Source organism: Monodelphis domestica, chromosome 2, assembly GCF_027887165.1.
Source record: "Monodelphis domestica isolate mMonDom1 chromosome 2, mMonDom1.pri, whole genome shotgun sequence".
Taxonomy (NCBI): Eukaryota; Metazoa; Chordata; class Mammalia; order Didelphimorphia; family Didelphidae; genus Monodelphis; species Monodelphis domestica.
In genome coordinates, this window is record NC_077228.1 from 466,897,195 (window position 1) to 466,914,422 (window position 17,228).

General features: G+C 34.9%; 1 protein-coding gene across 1 annotated transcript in view; it reads right to left on the reverse strand.

Moving 5' to 3' along the window:
- SASS6 (SAS-6 centriolar assembly protein) overlaps positions 1 to 17,228 on the reverse strand; it is a 39,757-nt gene that overhangs the window by 20,386 nt on the left and 2,143 nt on the right. The window contains exons 2-8 of the mRNA XM_007485222.3: positions 14,491 to 14,551; positions 8,763 to 8,842; positions 8,264 to 8,368; positions 7,243 to 7,414; positions 6,517 to 6,582; positions 4,946 to 5,065; positions 382 to 573 (exon numbers count right to left, since the gene is read on the reverse strand). Of these exons, the coding sequence (XP_007485284.3) occupies positions 382 to 573; positions 4,946 to 5,065; positions 6,517 to 6,582; positions 7,243 to 7,414; positions 8,264 to 8,368; positions 8,763 to 8,842; positions 14,491 to 14,551 (796 nt within the window). The remainder of the gene's footprint in view (positions 1 to 381; positions 574 to 4,945; positions 5,066 to 6,516; positions 6,583 to 7,242; positions 7,415 to 8,263; positions 8,369 to 8,762; positions 8,843 to 14,490; positions 14,552 to 17,228) is intronic.

Consider the following 17,228-nt stretch of genomic DNA (forward strand, 5'->3'; position numbering starts at 1 on the left):
AGATTAAGTGACTTGTACAAAGTCTTACACAGCTAGTAAATGACAAAGCTCTGGCTTGAATGCAGATTCTCAGACTCCAAAACCAGTGTCCTTTCCAAGTTTCTCAAAATAGCTATAAGAAACAAAGTGCTTACAAATTCAGAGATCCACGTTTCTCAGTTGCTTCTCTGAACTTTGACTAAATAGGAAAAAAAAGTAGTAGTCTCTATTAATGCCGTTTTAAATATGATTTCCAGAATCTCTGTACATCTTCCCTGAATTGTCAATATGTGTTACCCCACCAAAACAAGTGAATAATTCAACTACATCTAACAAATGAAAAAATAAATATCTACCAAATAAAAGCACTGTTTTCAACTACAAAAAGAAAGTATTCCATACATCTTCTACACCAGCGAGTTTTGCTTTAAGTTCTCTAATGGTGGAGTCTCCTTTGTATTTCCTTTCTGTTAGGTCTTTGTTGGCCACCTCCATTTCTGACAATCTGTTCTGAAGCTGATGAATATTTCTTTGATGCATGCTTTCTAGGTCTTTTTTCTGTTGTTCATGCTGTTGCTGAGATTGAACCTGTGCCTACATGTAAACAAATGAAAATATAATTAGCAAAAACAGGACAGGACAAAATGAAAAAGATAAAGTATATACGGATATATCCTAAATTCTTTTTTGAAAAGATTAACTCTCCCATTATTTTTAAAAAATGTGTAACTGAAACCTGTGTAATTTCACAGGTCAAAGCTGCTATAAACATATTACTTCAATATTTTAGTTAATGATTTTTACTTCCCAGAATTCTCTATGCTAGGAATTATACTTCAATAGATACTTAATTTCCTTAATGTCAGCACTCAAACTGCTGATATAGATTACAATCAATTCATACCTTATCATCTTGTGATATTTCTTTTTGACATAATGATCCATGCTAAGAATTATAGTCTTCAAAATAAGGAAATGCCAGCCCTCGGAGCTCCCCCGGCAGAGAGCAAGGTCGAAACAACAGCAACCCTCAGGGCCTTCTATCTGAGTCCCAGTGAAAGTCACTGCCCTCGGAGCTCCCCCCGAAGAGAGCAGGCTTGTCTGAAACAACAGCAACCCTCAGGGTGGGCAAGACAGCCTCATGGGCTGGATCCTGCTATCCAAGTCTCAGTGAAAGTCCCTGCCCTCGGAGCTCCGGGAAGCCGCAGCCCATCCCCCCGCAGGCTGACGAAACAGCCTCACGGCCAGCTATTCTGAAGGCAACTTCCAGAAAGCAACCCGACCCAGAGAGCTGGGTGAGAGTGTGGCCTCCTGGTCCGACCCTTCCATTCTAGTTCCAGTGAGGCATACTCAGTTTAACCCAGGGAAAGCTCATAGAACTGACAATCTGCCCAGGACTAAAGCCTCTGAACACCAGACAGAGATAAGAAAAACTAACCCTCCACATTCAGAGATGGCAAACTCCACAGAAGCACAGAAGCCCCAAAATACCAAGAAAAATAAGAAGAAAGGGGCGACTTTGGACACATTCCGAAATACAAAATACAGAGCAGATAGAAGATGATATACAAGAAAATGCTCCAAAATCTTCCAAAGGAAATGGAAACTCTCCACAAACCTATGAAGAATTTGAATCAGAAATGACCAAAAAGATGGAAGCCTTCTGGGAGGAAAAGTTGGAAATAATGCAAAAGAAATTCATGCATCTACAAAACCGGTGTGATGAAACTGAAAAGGAAAACCAGGCTTTAAAGGTCAGAATCAGGCAGCTGGAAGACAACGATCGTGTAAAAGAGCAAGAATTAATAAAGCAAAGCCAAAATACCAAGAAATTAGAAGAGAATATAAAATATCTCACTGACAAGATGACAGATCTGGAAAATAGAGGGAGAAGAGATAATTTAAGAATAATTGGACTCCCAGAAAAGCCAGAAATAAACACCAAACTGGACATGGTGATACAAGATATAATCAAAGAAAATTGCCCAGAGATTCTAGAACAAGGGGGCAATACAGCCACTGACAGAGCTCACAGAACACCTTCTACACTAAACCCCCAAAAGACAACTCCCAGGAATGTAATTGCCAAATTCCAAAGCTATCAAACAAAAGAAAAAATCCTACAGGAAGCCAGAAAAAGACAATTTAGATATAAAGGAATGCCAATCAGAGTCACACAAGACCTTGCAAGTTCTACTCTGAATGATCGTAAGGCATGGAACATGATCTTCAGAAAGGCAAGAGAGCTGGGTCTCCAACCAAGAATCAGCTACCCAGCAAAACTGACTATATACTTCCAAGGGAAAGTATGGGCATTCAACAAAATAGAAGACTTCCAACTTTTTGCAAAGAAAAGACCAGAGCTCTGTGGAAAGTTTGATACCGAAAATCAAAGATACCTGAAAGGTAAAATACCTGAAAAGGTAAATATTAAGGAAAGGGGAAAAATGTTATCTTCTTCTTTTACTCAAACTCTCTTCTATAAGGACTACATTTATATCAATCTATGTATACTAATATGTGGGGAAAATGTAATGTATAAATAGGGGGTAAAGAAAGACCAAATAGAATAATCGTTCTCACACAAAGATTCACATGGGAAGGGGAGGGGAAGAAAACTCCTATAAGAAGGAGAGGAAGAGGGGGGGGGGTACTTAAACCTTAATCTCAGGGAAATCAACTCTGAGAGGGAAAAACATCCAGATCCATTGGGATCTTGAATTCTATCTTACCCAACAAGGGTAGGGAGAAGGGAAAACCAAGGGGGGGAGGGGGAGAGGGAGAACAAAAAGGGAGAGAAAGAGAGGGGGGAGGGGGAGGGAACAAAAAGGGAGGGACTAAAAAGGGAAACATCAAAGGAGGGGACAAGGGGGACTGATTCAAAGTAAATCACTGGACTAAAAGGCAGAGCCAAAGAAGAAAAGGTTAGAATTAGGGAAGGCTATCAAAATGCCAGGGAATCCACAAATGACAATCATAACTTTGAACGTGAATGGGATGAACTCACCCATAAAACGTAGACAAATAGCAGAATGGATTAGAATCCAAAACCCTACCATATGTTGTCTTCAAGAAACACACATGAGGCGGGTTGACACCCACAAGGTCAGAATTAAAGGATGGAGTAAGACCTTCTGGGCCTCAACTGATAGAAAGAAGGCAGGAGTGGTAATCATGATATCTGATAAAGCCAAAGCAAAAATAGACCTGATCAAAAGGGATAGGGAAGGTAATTATATTTTGTTAAAAGGGACTCTAGACAATGAGGAAATATCATTAATCAACATGTATGCACCAAATAATATAGCACCCAAATTTCTAATGGAGAAACTAGGAGAATTGAAGGAAGAAACAGACAATAAAATAAGGAAATGCCCTATTATATATGTCATAAAAGCCTTGTCACAGGTACCAATAGTGACTGGGTGGCAAAACAGATTTAGGGCATTTTATAATAATATTTCTGAAGCACACTATTACTACCTATTGGAAATCACTGCCAAACTGCAAAGATTGCACATTTTGCCCTCCTAAGAAAGGAGAAGCAGTAACAGTAGAGCAAAGAAAAAAAAGAAAAAGGTTCAGATTATGGCACTGAAGAAATCTATCTTGAATTAAAAGGAAAGAAACTTCCAATAAAATACAAAGGACAAAAAACCAAGTAAATTGGTTAGTAAGGGGAAAGGCATAAAGGATTTATTAAGCACCTATGTACCAGACTATGGTAGGTAGGTGCTTAGAAAATATCTCACTGTGATCCTCCCAATAACCCTGGGAGTATGTACTATTATTGTCCAAATTTTATGGTTAGAGAAACTGAGGCAAGCACAGAGAGGCAAGTTGCCCAGGGTCTGTCACACAGTGTCTGAGGTCAGATTTGAACCTGGGTCTTCCTGACACTAGAAGAAGATGATCAGGGGCAGCTGGGTAGCTCAATGGATTGAGAGCCAGGAGGTCCTGGTTTCAAATCTGCACATAGACACCTCCAAGAGGTGTGATCCTGGGCAAGTCACTTAACCCCAATTGCCTAGTCCTTACCACTCTTCAGAAGATAAGGGTTAAAAAAAAAAGAAGAGGATGATCAACCAACTATGTTGAAGTTGCCCAAAGACTTCAGAAATGAGAACAAACCTGATATTTACCTAGATGTTTAGGAACTTTTGAAAGGAACAAATTAGAAATAAAAAGCAAGCAAAAGAGGCCTGAAGGGAAGATCTGTAGAGAAGAATGATTATCGAGAAAAGAAACATGTTTCAAAGGGTTAGCTATGAAGGCAAGAGAAAAATGGGAGCCTACTGGTTTTATAGGGATTCAACTCAAGGAAAACTACTAAGAACATAATGATTTGCAACAGATAAGAAAAGGAAATTAATAGAGAAACTAGAGACATTGGACTAAGAATAAGAAATAGTCAGGAAATACTTGGGAGTTTAAATGATGTAGAACATAAATGATCTACAGTAAGAAAAAAAGATAAGGAAAATAACATAAAAATTATTGTGAGGACAGAAAAATGCTTCCATTCCCCCTCACAAAGTTGTACTTAAGAGAGCATTTAAATTTTGCCAAGATCAGAGTACACTTTCGAAATGTATATATAGGTACTATACACATCAAAAGTACTGTGAAATCCGAATCTCCGAAACCACTTCTGATTGCTTAGTTCTATTTTATGGATACATTTCATTTTTATAATATTCATATCCAAATATATCTCTTTTCCCTCCCCTACTCAGCAAATCATAGTTTTTTAAAGCATTTTTTAAAGATAAAGCAAAATTCTCCATCCATAGTTCATCAATCTCATAAATGAAGGTAGGTAGTATTTTCCCAACTCTCCTCTGAAACCAAATTAAGTCATTATAATTATACAATACTCAACTTTGTCTTCCAAAAGGATTTTTGAAATTATTGCAGTCAAATTACTACACCAAGAATTTTACATTTTTTTCCTTTGTATTTATACCTGAAGGGCTTTTTCCCTCTCATTTGTCAGTTCCTGAGAATGCTTGTTTGTCAATGCTGCTGTGTGTGATGTCCATTCATTTCGTAATTTATCTAATTCCTGGATCTTTTCTGACAATGTCTGTACAATATTAAACACAAATGTTAAAATGACAGAACTGAACTAATAACATTAGGTCAATATTAACAGCAGATGTTGAATCCCACCTCAAGTTCTCCTACAGCTCATTTCCTGCCTTGTTAAAGCAGCATAAACACCTTGAAGGCAAAAGCTGTCTTCTTTCAGTCTTTGTATTTTCAATATCTAGCATAGTACTTTGTACACTGTTGGTACTTAGTATACCTTGAATTAAACTATACAATTATAATCCTTCTTTCCTCACATGTTGAAGATGAGGAAATATAAACCTGATGAGAAGCGGCCCCTTCCTTGTACCCAAGTCCTCTAGCTTCAGGTCAATACTCTTCATTGCACCCCAAATATGTAAGTAGTTTTCACACCAGAGTGACTGCTATTTCAATTGCTTTAGAAAACTTTAGAAAAACCAGATTTAATAACAGCACAGTACTTAAAAACCCCACAAATAGCAGGGTAAAGAAAAAAAGGGCAGTTTTAGGAGTATTCCTAGTCTCCTTTCTACCTTTACTGTGGCTCCCCTACCTATGTTGCAAGGAATTTCACTAACTGGAAATTTACTTGGGTCTATAAACAAACACTCTCAGAGGAACATTCAAATTCCACAAGGATTAGCTTAATAAAATTACTTTCTTAAAATACTTGACATGCACTGAAGCAAAGGAAGTTTAATTACAGGAGAAAAAGATGGATCTAAAATAGCAAGGGGAATTTCCGAGGAAGACAGATTTGGGTATCTTATAGTCAGGTGAGATTTTGGACAGTTCAAGGACACTAGGTTATTTTGAGGACCATGGTATTGCCAAAGACAGGAAAGGGGTAGAAATAATTAAAATCAGGGGAAAGCACTAAAGATACACCATTTCAAATTTTAGCCTATTCTCTTCCCACCTTTAAAAAACAAAATAAAGTTGTCCCTTAGGCCCTTCTCCTCTTTGTCAAATTTTATCCACCCATCTTCTCAACCCCTATTTCTAAACTCCCTCCTTTAATGGGAGATGTAGAAAGGAACTGACTTTAGCACTAATACAGAACTGAAGGACATCTGATGAATGATGCCAACAGAGAGACCCAGAACTAACTATATCCAACATACAGAAATGACCTATAAAGACAGCTGACCATTCGTTTAATTTAGAATCAATGATTGGCCTCCTCTGTAGCCCAGTCCTAGTGGACAAGAGGTAATCAACAGGACATTTTAGACAAATGGAATGGCATGGGTAAAGACTAAAGATGAGAGTAAAGATCAAAAGAATGTTTGGATAGAGAAAAAGATATGAGCTGGAATTTACATTCTTTGTATAAATATAGGTAACTATTTTTATTTTGTTGTTTTTACAGTAGGGACAACTAAAGCACATGTACAGGAGCCTGACAAGTGGGAATCATTAAACAGTCATTAAAGTTACTTATTAAGTAAAACCTTGAATTACCTGTTGTGTAAAGTTAAACTGCCTGGTCACATCCTCTAGTGTTTGCTCCAATGATAATTTTTCTTCCTATTTAAAAAAAAAGAAAAATCAAATTTCAATTTAGTTAAGTACTGGTCCCAAAACACTATTTTCTAAGATCAAATGAGTTAATATGTGCAGAGGGCTTTGCAAACCTTAAAGTGCTATATAAAAAGCCTGCTTTTATTAAGATCTTGAAAAATGGCAAAGTATACATATCTTCAGGAAATAGAAGTTTACGTTTACGTAACAATTTATACTTCTCAAGGAATTTTCACATTTACTTATTTCAAATGAACAAGTAGGGTGAGCTTTATTATTTATATTTGGCAACTGAGAAAATTCAGGACCCAAGAGATTCAATTACTTGCTCAAAGTCATAGAGTTCAGTGGTGACAGGTGACAGATGAGCACCATTTTTAAGACTCCTAATCTGATTCCCCTTTTTATTATGTTGAACTACCTTCTCTACAAAGAACATTCTAAACTAAACTCAAATAATGAAATGAAAATTTGCCTTTTACACTATTTATACTTCCCCAAGTACACTGACATAAATACCCAAATTCCTGAATATTTTAACATAGTCCTCTTGTACTCATTTTAAAAACCGCAAAAGTAGAGAATTTTAGAGCCAGAAGGGACTTTCTGACTTTACATATGAGGAAAATGCATCCCAGAAAAGTAGAGTACAAATTCAAACCTTACCTTACTACATTTCAAACAGCTTGCTAAAAATTTCTTTATTTCCATATCATTTCCAGGTAGAAGTTTTAGAGAAAGGTGTGTAAGATGCTTAAAGGGATTTGTCTCCACTACATTTAAAAACACAGGTGAATGATCCAAAATGGCTGCTGTAGAAACTAACTGAAGCAAAAACCTTTAAAGGAAAATTTACAAATTATAATATTTAGCAAAGTGATAAAGATGTGACATTGTATCAAAGGCACTCCCCTGTGATGGGTGTAGTTCAAGGTTTCATTATACAAATATTTTAATAAGGAAATGCATTGAAAACATTCTGATATATTACATTTAACATTTAATTATAATTTTGAATTTGTTTAAATGCAAAAGCAGGGACAGTTAGGTGGCTCAGTGGATAGAGTGTCAAGTCTTAATCTTCCTTGCTATGTGACTCTGGTCAAATCACTTAATCCCAGTTGCCTAACCCTTTTCACTCTTCTGCCTTACAACCTATACTTAGTGTTTGACTCTAAGGCAGAAATTAAGGGTTTAAAAAAAGACTAAATTAAATAGAAACTAAATTCTGTACAAACATAAATATAAAAACAAATATGCATTATAAACTGGTATTTGTGCCAAATAAAAAGCAAATTAAGCTTTCTAAAAGAATTCTAAGAAATAATAACTGCATTTGGAAAAGAACAGTGAAAAGATGTTTAACTTGACACCAGATGAACCTAATTCTTTTTCTTTTTCACTTTAATGCTTCATTTAAAAAATAAAAAACTCCTGCACAAGGAAACTTTTGTTAAATGTTGAATAGTTTCTATGACTTTATCCAGACTTGGGAATTCAAAGGAATATAATACTAATGATTTTAATAAAGAAAATCAAAAATTTTAGATTTAATAGGGCCCAAATTCCAATTAAAGACAGGGGTATTTATAACACATGCAGAAACCTTGGCTATAAGAAACATGTCCTTCGAAAGAAAATTCAGTCTAAGATTGCTTAGTAACATGGTATTCCCCATGAAATTTACCTTGGAATCTCTTTGCCTTGTTCTTGTGTACATTGCTGTAGTAGATCTATAAATTTCTGTGGAAATGCTGAAAAGTCTACCAGGAGACCTTGCTGCAATTTCAAACTATGTATATATAATATGTATATGGAAACAGATAAGAAAGGAGAAGTGTTAAAATTGGGATATTGTAATTTTCACATTTTGAGTCTTACTAATTAACAGCGTTATTCTACAGTATTAAATGTCCTCAGGAATAATTTAACTCAAGCTATAGTTTTTCTATTTTCAACAGAATATTGATATGCTCTAAGAATACATACTTCCACAAACTTGAAAATATTCTGAATAGAATTAACTTATAAATACCATTTCCCCAAATTAGACAGAAAATTACAATTTAATCACAGTTCCTAAAAGGTTATCATTGCACCCATAAAACATTTAGTTTTATAATAAACATTAAAGCACATATTCAAACTTAGATAAAAACAAAGAAAACTCTAAGTCAGAAACTTACCTCTGAAAATCTTCCTCAGATATCATGAGGTTATACAGAAAAAATGGATCAGCATCATCAGTCAACTGAATGACTAAATCCTAAGAGAAAGATTTTTTAAAAGTAATTTAAGTATTTAAAAGTATTTAGATGCCACAAGTTAATTGCTTTCTTAGAAACAAAATCATCTGATATAAGAAAAATATTCCCACTAAGTTCTCATGATAGATACTGTTGCCAAATGATACTATCATCACGCAGAGATCTCAGAAGTAAAACCTAGGTTTTTATTATGGCTCAAGTGGATTAAGAGTTTAGCAAAATAATTTAAGCTTCTAACAAAATTTATGTAGTTTTCAACTACATCTGAACCAGAGAAATAATTTTTTATAGCCTCCACAAGCGAGACAGAACCTTACACATTACTCAGGGAAAGAAGAAACAAAGTTTTACAGATATAAACTGAAAGGAATTATTTTTCAAAGCTAGGCTTGTGAGATTTATTCTTCAAAGTTACATAGGGAGAGTTTACAACAGGCTTAATTGAGATGGAAGATTTTATGCCAAGAGATAACCACAAAGACAAGGTCATGTTGGGATCTATCCAGAAATAAAAAGTTACATTACTTGGGAAACGAAACACTGACTAAAACTGTGGGTATAATAAATTCCTTTTTCCTGTTTTATTTATCTCATTAATATGAGCCTTCATTTAATAAAGACTAATAAAAAGGGCTTGCAATCAACATCAAGGTATCACATCTATCACTTCAGGTCTAGTTCTTTACTTATGTCATTGAAGCAACATAATATAGATTATGTTATTGAAGCCTAATTGTTTTTTTAACTTAGTCTTTATTCCAGTCTAGGGTAGGAAGGCCAGTCTACTCTGACAACCATTTAAGTGAGGGTAAAGAATTCTAGAAGATAGAACACTTTTCCATGTGCTTAGTGATAGTTTTGATTTCTTTATCTGAAAATTGCCTATTCATGTCCCTTGCCCATTTATCAGTTGGGGAATGGCTTGATTTTTTTTACAATTGATTTAGCTCCTTATGAATTTGAGTGATTAGACTTTTGTCAGAGGTTTTTATTATAAAGATTTTTTTCCCACTTTGTTGCTTCCCTTCTAATTTTGGTTGCATTGGTTTTGTTTGTACAAAACCCTTTTAATTTAATGTGATCAAAATTATTAATTTTACATTTTGTAATTTTTTCTAATTCTTACTTGGTCTTGAAATATTTCCTTTCCCAAGGATCTGACAAGAATACTATTCTGTGTTTACCTCATTTAATTTTTCCTTCTTTGTATTCAAGTGATTCACCCATTCTGAGTTTATCTTGGTGTAGGGTGTGAGATGTTGTTATAAACCTTATCTCTCCCATACTGTTTTCCAATTTTCCCAGCAATTTTTGTCATACTGAATTTTTGTTCAAAAGCTGGGGTCTTTGGGTTTGTCGTAGACTGTCTTGCTGAGGTCACTTAACCCAAGGCTATTCCACTGATCCTCCCTTCTGTTTCTTAGCCATTACCATATTGTTTTGATGACCACTGCTTTATGGTACAGTTTAAGATCTGGTACTGCTAGACCACCTTCCTTCACATTTTTTCATTATTTCCCTTGATATTCTTGATCTTTTGTTTTTTCAAATGAACTTTGTTATGGTTTTTTCTAATTCAGTGAAGAAAAATTTTCTTGGTAGTTTCCAACATATCAAGGCAGCAGGAGTTTGAAAGAGAAATGGTTTTACAGAACTTGGTTTGGCCACATGCTAGGAACCTGATGACAGGGGATTCTGGAATCCAGAGAGAGGATTTGAAGGGACACCAACCAACTGAAAGGGCTTTTGCTTCCTGTCCTTGTAGCTGAGTGGAGCGGAGGTAGCTGATCACTGTTGTTCCTGCTGTGATAATATCTACAGTGAGGTTGAAGGGAAGTGTTTATACCTACTGGGAAAGTGCCTTTTCTCACTAAGAAGATCCTTATAACAGCCTGATCTGATCAAGAGATGTGTTGGTGTGAGGGCCTGAGGCCAAACTCAGAGCCTGACTTACCTGGGTTGAACTCAGTCATCAAGAGTTCCTTCCTTGATCATCACAAGATTGTTACATCTTGTGAAACAACAAAGAGGATTAATTAGAGTCAAGTATAGATAGTGAGGCTTAAGGATCTTAGCCAAAGGCAGGAAAGGGCTTAGGGAGCTTCAAGAAAAATGAAGAATTTCCCATGTGGGAAATGTAGAAGGGGAAGCTAGTGAGACTTATTAATTTGGGAAACCCTGTTCCTTAATCCTCCTTCCTAATCCTTTCATTTTATTATCAATAACTCTTTTATTTGTTTACCAACACTGCTTGGAGGCCTGATCTCACACTGGTCTCAGTAAGTTGAGGCCATTGTCCTTACTTCACTGAGGGATGCTGAGGGTTCACATATTTGTGAACTTGGTTATTTCACTACCCAAGAACAGTGAATGTGTTTCCAATTGTTTAGATCTAGTTTTTTTTGTGTGTGATACATGTTTTGTAGTTGTGTTCATATAATTCCTCAGTCTCTTGGCAAAAGGATTCTTAAATAGTTTATATTTTCCAGAGTTGATTTTGAGTGGAGTTTCTCTTTCTAGTTCTTGCTGTTGAATCTTGTTGGAGATATATGAGAATTCTGACGATTTATGTGGATTTATTTTTGTCTTGTAACTTTGCTGAAGTTGTTGATTGGTTCTACTGGCTTTTTGGTTGATTTTCTAGGATTCTCTAACTTTACCTTCATGTCATCTGCAAAGAGTGATTGTTTAGTTCTGGATCAATTTTTGTCCCCATCCAAAGGCCTGATCAAATGTTTTGTGTTCATTCAAATCACTCTAAACAATATAAATTTTTTAATAATAAAGGAATATAATATAAAAATAAATAAATGAATGAATAAAATAAATAATAAAATAATATTTTAAGAATCGTATGATCAGTAGTGAACATCATTCATTCTGGACTTAAGAGGTGTACGGGAAATGATTACAGGAAGGGCTTCACCTTGAGATCATACTTGACTAGACACTGGAAACATTATGCTTGAGATAAGATTCAATGTCTTGTATTCAGTAGGTAAGACGTTTTTCTCTAGTCCTGTCTTCATAGACTGTGCCACAGACAAAGCCCTCACTAAACACTCCAAATTTCATACTGTACCAAAAAAATACCACAATGATAAGGACTTTTTCTCTGAAATCCTAATGTTCATCATTCTTCCTCACTATTTGTTGGCATTCTTCTATTATAATTTTTTTAGTCATTGCCTAGTTAATTGGCACTCAACTAGTTTCCTGTTTTTTGCTGGCACATATAGGTCTTTTCAAGCAAATAAGAGGTAATGAGGAAGATGTAGAATTGATAAAAGTTAAACTGTCTGCAGATTTCTTAAACCTTTTCTGACTCAAGGTAAAGGAAAAAGCATATGAATTGGGAAACATCCAACTAGAGTTCTTTTTTGCTGAATTTCTTTTGTATTTTGTAATTCTTTCATTGGAATTCAAGAATTATGTGTTTCTCACTACAAAAAGGAAAACATTGAAGGGGCTAAAGGGGAACAAGTCCATGTCTGTGAAAACTCCCAGAAAAATAAATTGTGATGGTCTGGGGTAAAAATCCTATCAATGAGATCCAGTGTAGAGTATTGAGATTCTGTGAAGACAAAAATTTGGAAAGAGAATAAAGAAAATAAAGAGTGGGTGATTACAGTATATGAAGATTAAAGGGGAAAACTTTTTCTTTGTAAACTTATAAGACTTTATGAAGTCAATTGAGTAGGCAAAGCAATCAGCCTTGCAAAATCAGATCTTGTTTGGGTTATGGGATTTCTAAACAAGGAAATGGAATCCTTAATGATGTATTAATTTGACTATGGTACCGCAATGATTTCTAAAAATTGATCTTTATACAGGATGAGTTCTAACATAAATAAAATAAAATAAAATTAAAAAAAAAAAGAATTCTAGAAGAGATTCAAGAATACACTATTCTTGGTGGCAAGATGCCACATGTTTACACATATACAATTTATTCCTAACTGAATCATACTTGGCTTTACTACCTTAAAAGGAATATATAGGATTGAAAACAAGAATAGATCTTAGAATACATGAAGTCCAAACCTCCTCATTTTAGAGATAAGGAAACTAAGTACTAAGTTTCTTGCTCATGGTTAAGTTTTTGAACTCAGATTTTATCAGACCCCTTTTGAGCAAAGAAATCTGACAACTTATTCCCCTCAGAAAAGGAAAAAAAGAAAGGAATCTTTTTCTCTCACAGGGTATCAAATATCAGGTTGTTAGGGTTGTCCATGAATGAATTCTATTTAGCTCCAGGTGGCTGGTGAAGTGGTATTTGAAACCCATCTGTCTCTAGTCCCAAATCAATGGTCTCTTACTATAAGATTTAAGTTCATTTTGTAGGCAATTCAGAATTACCACCCTGGAGGACTGACCATTAGAGATATCGGTCTTCACAGTGCAGTAGGTATGGATGGGGAAGTTGTTAGAAAACAATGTTAGTAAAAGGGAAGCAAGTAGAGGAACATAGTCATAGTAGAGATTGAGAAAGATATGGTAGAAGACATTAGCACAAAGCAAAAGTTTTTTTAAAAATTTATTCTTGACTATTAAATATATCCAATGTGACTTTTAGGGCCCTAGAAACAAGTAGAGAAGAATTGGAAAAGGAAGTGAAGAAGTGAACTTTACCATTCCTCAGAATTTGGCACCTAAGTCAACCTTACTTAAATCCTTTCTTAGGCTGGGCCAAAATGCTAAGAAATACTACTGCTAAAAGGGTAGAAGAAACTTGTATATATGTAGTCGTTGGGTCATAATACTAAGGAACCAGTTAGCAAGAGAGGTGCTTTGTCCATTGAGTATCTTTAATACCAAATCATTTATGCTCATATAGTTACTTATGAATAAAGGGGGATGCAGGAAGTAACCTAGATCAGTCTTTGTTCTAACTTCATGAATCTTTGCTAGGTATTATTGTACAGGAATAGAGAAAACATATTGTTTGCTATTATACAGAAAACTCAAATCTTAAAAACTTCAACCACCTTTCCTAAACATGCTTCTTAAATTCAATTCCAGCCTCTAGATCCTATCTCCTAAAAACCTCATAATCCAGAAATTTTTGGTCCAGGGGGCTCTGGAAATGGTCTTAAAGTCTTAGCAATGATAGGTAGATTAAACTGAATCTGTGTGATAAAGTGATTCAAGATATGAGTAGGATTGTATTTCTTAGCCCTATATTCTATGATCCTGTCACTTAGTCTTCAATTTTTCATGAGGCTGTTATGTGTTAGTGACTTTAGATTCTTTATATTCTTAAGGAGTACTTCTTTTCTAAAAAGGGAAAATATCCCCAAATTGAAATCTCTTCCTCTATAATATTTTTGTCTGCTTTTCACATTTACATTATGTTTGTTCTCTAGAATAGAAATATATTTCTAGATTAACAAGCTATGAATAAGTAGGATCTGATCTTTTAAGGAACCTTTTCCCTTCACTGATCCCTTCAACTTAAATGCTTTATACATATACTAAAAATCTCTTTCAAAGAACTAAGTACTTTTCTACTGTCCCAGATTTCCACAACAGGTAAAGAGGCCAAAAATTTAAGAACCAAAATGCCTGCAAAGAGCTCAATACACTCAAGAAATGAGTTAGCTGTCTAACATAATTTATCATTAAATTATAAATCAGAAATACCAACCTTTCGATGAACTGGATTAGAAACTGATTGGAGTTCAATGCTCACTCTAACATTTATTCTTCTGTTTAAAAATAGATGTACAACTGTTAAAAACACTCAAAATTATTAAATACCACCATTTATACTATATAGCAATTTTTAACAGGCTATCTAGAATGGGAGGAGGAAAAGGAGGCAGAATTTGAATTTTGGCATTGTCTGTGTGAACTGAGTTAATTGTTTAACTTCTCTGAGCCTTTCCTAACTTACTCAATTCCATTCAAACAAAATCTGCATACTCACTCACTTGGGAAATAATGTAAGATTGAGTTAATTGCCCAAGTCTCTCCATGAATAGCAAAATCTGCCAATTGAAACTTGGACTTCTTCCTGGGAACTTTAACTAGATAGAAAGTATTTGCTGAGCTACAAAAAGAAAGTCTAATCTGTGTGCTTCCTCCTGCACACTTTAGAAAACAAATATATTACTTCTTATGCACAAATATATTGCTTCAATGCACACATACACATAATGAACACAGGTGACTTAACATATCCATATTCTGTGCATTGTCTAAATATGCAATATAGTTTATGATACAGTGTTGGACTTGTAGTCAAGAAGGCCTTGTTTGAATCCTCTGCTAGATATTTACCACATGCATGACCCTGGGCAAGTCACATTTGCAGAATGCCTCAGTTTCCACATTTGTAAAATGAGAATCACGGCATATATATACTTCACAAGGTTGCTATAAGGATAAAAGTAAATAACACATGAAAATATTTTACAAATCTTAAGAGAGCTGTATAAGTTCTAGCTATTGAATGTACTATATGAAAGCATATACTCTAAATAGCATATCATAAAGATGAGTTGAACTGAGAAATACTAGCTAAATAAATCAGAAATTATGATATAAAAGGAATGAGCTGAAAAGTAATCATTTATCACAAGAAAACTAAGAATTGTCTAAAAGGAAAAAAATAAAAGCTTTTTTTTTTTTGAAACAACATTTTTCTGATGAACTCTGGGAACAGATTAAAAATTTTTTTTTCACTTTTTTCCCTTGCCTTTTTTTTTAGCCACATGGCTAATGTGGGAAAATGCTTTATATGACTTCATAGGTATAATGTGTATCATATTTCTTGCCTTCTCAAAGTGGAGGCCATGGGAAGGCAAGATTCTGGAACTGAAAATAAAAATTTTAATGAAAACAACATTTTTATCTTTCTCATTTTCTGAAGACTACTTACAAAAGGTTAGGATCAATGCTAACCTTAATTGACAAGGCATTTATGGGAAAAAAAGTGATTTGGGATGTCCAGAAAAAGCAGAAAGAAATATTGTAAAGGTAGAGTAAGAGCTTGTTCTAAATGAGTAGGAACTACTTAGATAAAAATATCTGATCTATAATCCATTTTTATATATAATATGTAGTATATTAGTCAGGGGATTGAAGTTCCAAATCTGTAACATAAAGTCTGATCTTAGGCAAGCTGCTAATTTGTCCTGGACTTCAATTTTTTTATTTGTAAACTGAGGGTTTATCTCCCTTCAAGTCAACAAGCATTTATTGCCTATTTTATTACAAAGAAAGGGCAAAATAATTAGTCCCTGTTCTCAAGGAGCTAACAAGCTAAAAGAGGAAACAATATGCAAAAAACTGTGTATGAAAAAGACAAATGCAGGATAAATTGGAGATAATTTCAGAGGAAGGTTAAGGAGATTCAAGAGAAAATAGGATCTTTGCTGAGACTTGAAAGTCAATGAAATCAGAAGCAGTAGGTGAGGGGGGAGATCCAAGCCTGAGAGGCTCTTTCTCCTTCTATGTAATTGCTTCTTTCAAGATCCAGCTCATCTTCCTCTGAGGGGGCAGCTGGGTGGCTTAGTGGATTGAGAGCTAGGCCTAGAGACAGAGATCCTAGGTTCAAATATGGACTCAGACACTGACCTAGCTGAGTGATCCTGGGCAAGTCACTTAAATTCCTACTGCCTAGCCCTTACCACTCCTCTGCCTTAGAACCAATATACAGTATTGATTCTCAGACAGAAAGTAAGGATGTAAAAAAAAGAAATAAAAATAAAGATTCAGTTCAAAACCCACCTTCTATAAAAGTTTTCCAGGTTCCAGCTACAGTTAGTAGTGCTTTCCCTCTGAGATTACTTCCCATTTGAGCTCTCTATATTTTGTGTGTATACACAGCCCTTTTGTATGTTTTCTCTCCCAATTAGTATGTGAGCTCCTAGAGAATAGAGATTTTGTTTCTGCCTTTCTTTGTATCCCAGTGCTTAGCACAGTGCCTAAATTCTTGTTGACTGAGATTGAACAAATTTCCCTTTATGCTCACTAACCTTAATTTGGGTCTCCATTTAAAATTAGGAACCAATTTTCTCCAAAATCAGGCTGTCCTTTTTTCTTTTTCTTAAAGGCTGAAAAATTCACCTACCTGATAAATTCTGGAGTTGGATTTAAAGCAAATTTATCAAGCCCTTTTATAAGCTACTCTTCAAATTACTCTAGGAGTCACTGTACCTCCTTCCCCCAATCAAATTAAGCATGTTGTTTTTCATGTTCCCAAATCCTTGTGCTCAAGTATTAGGAAAATGAAACAAACACAAATTTAGCCTGTTGACCATATTTAAAAGAATCCATAGGAAGGCATTGTCAAGTACTAGTATTTTCTTCATTGGAAACAATTTAGAAAGCCACAAACTACAATTTTCTGGTTACAATGCTATGGTATTTATAACACAT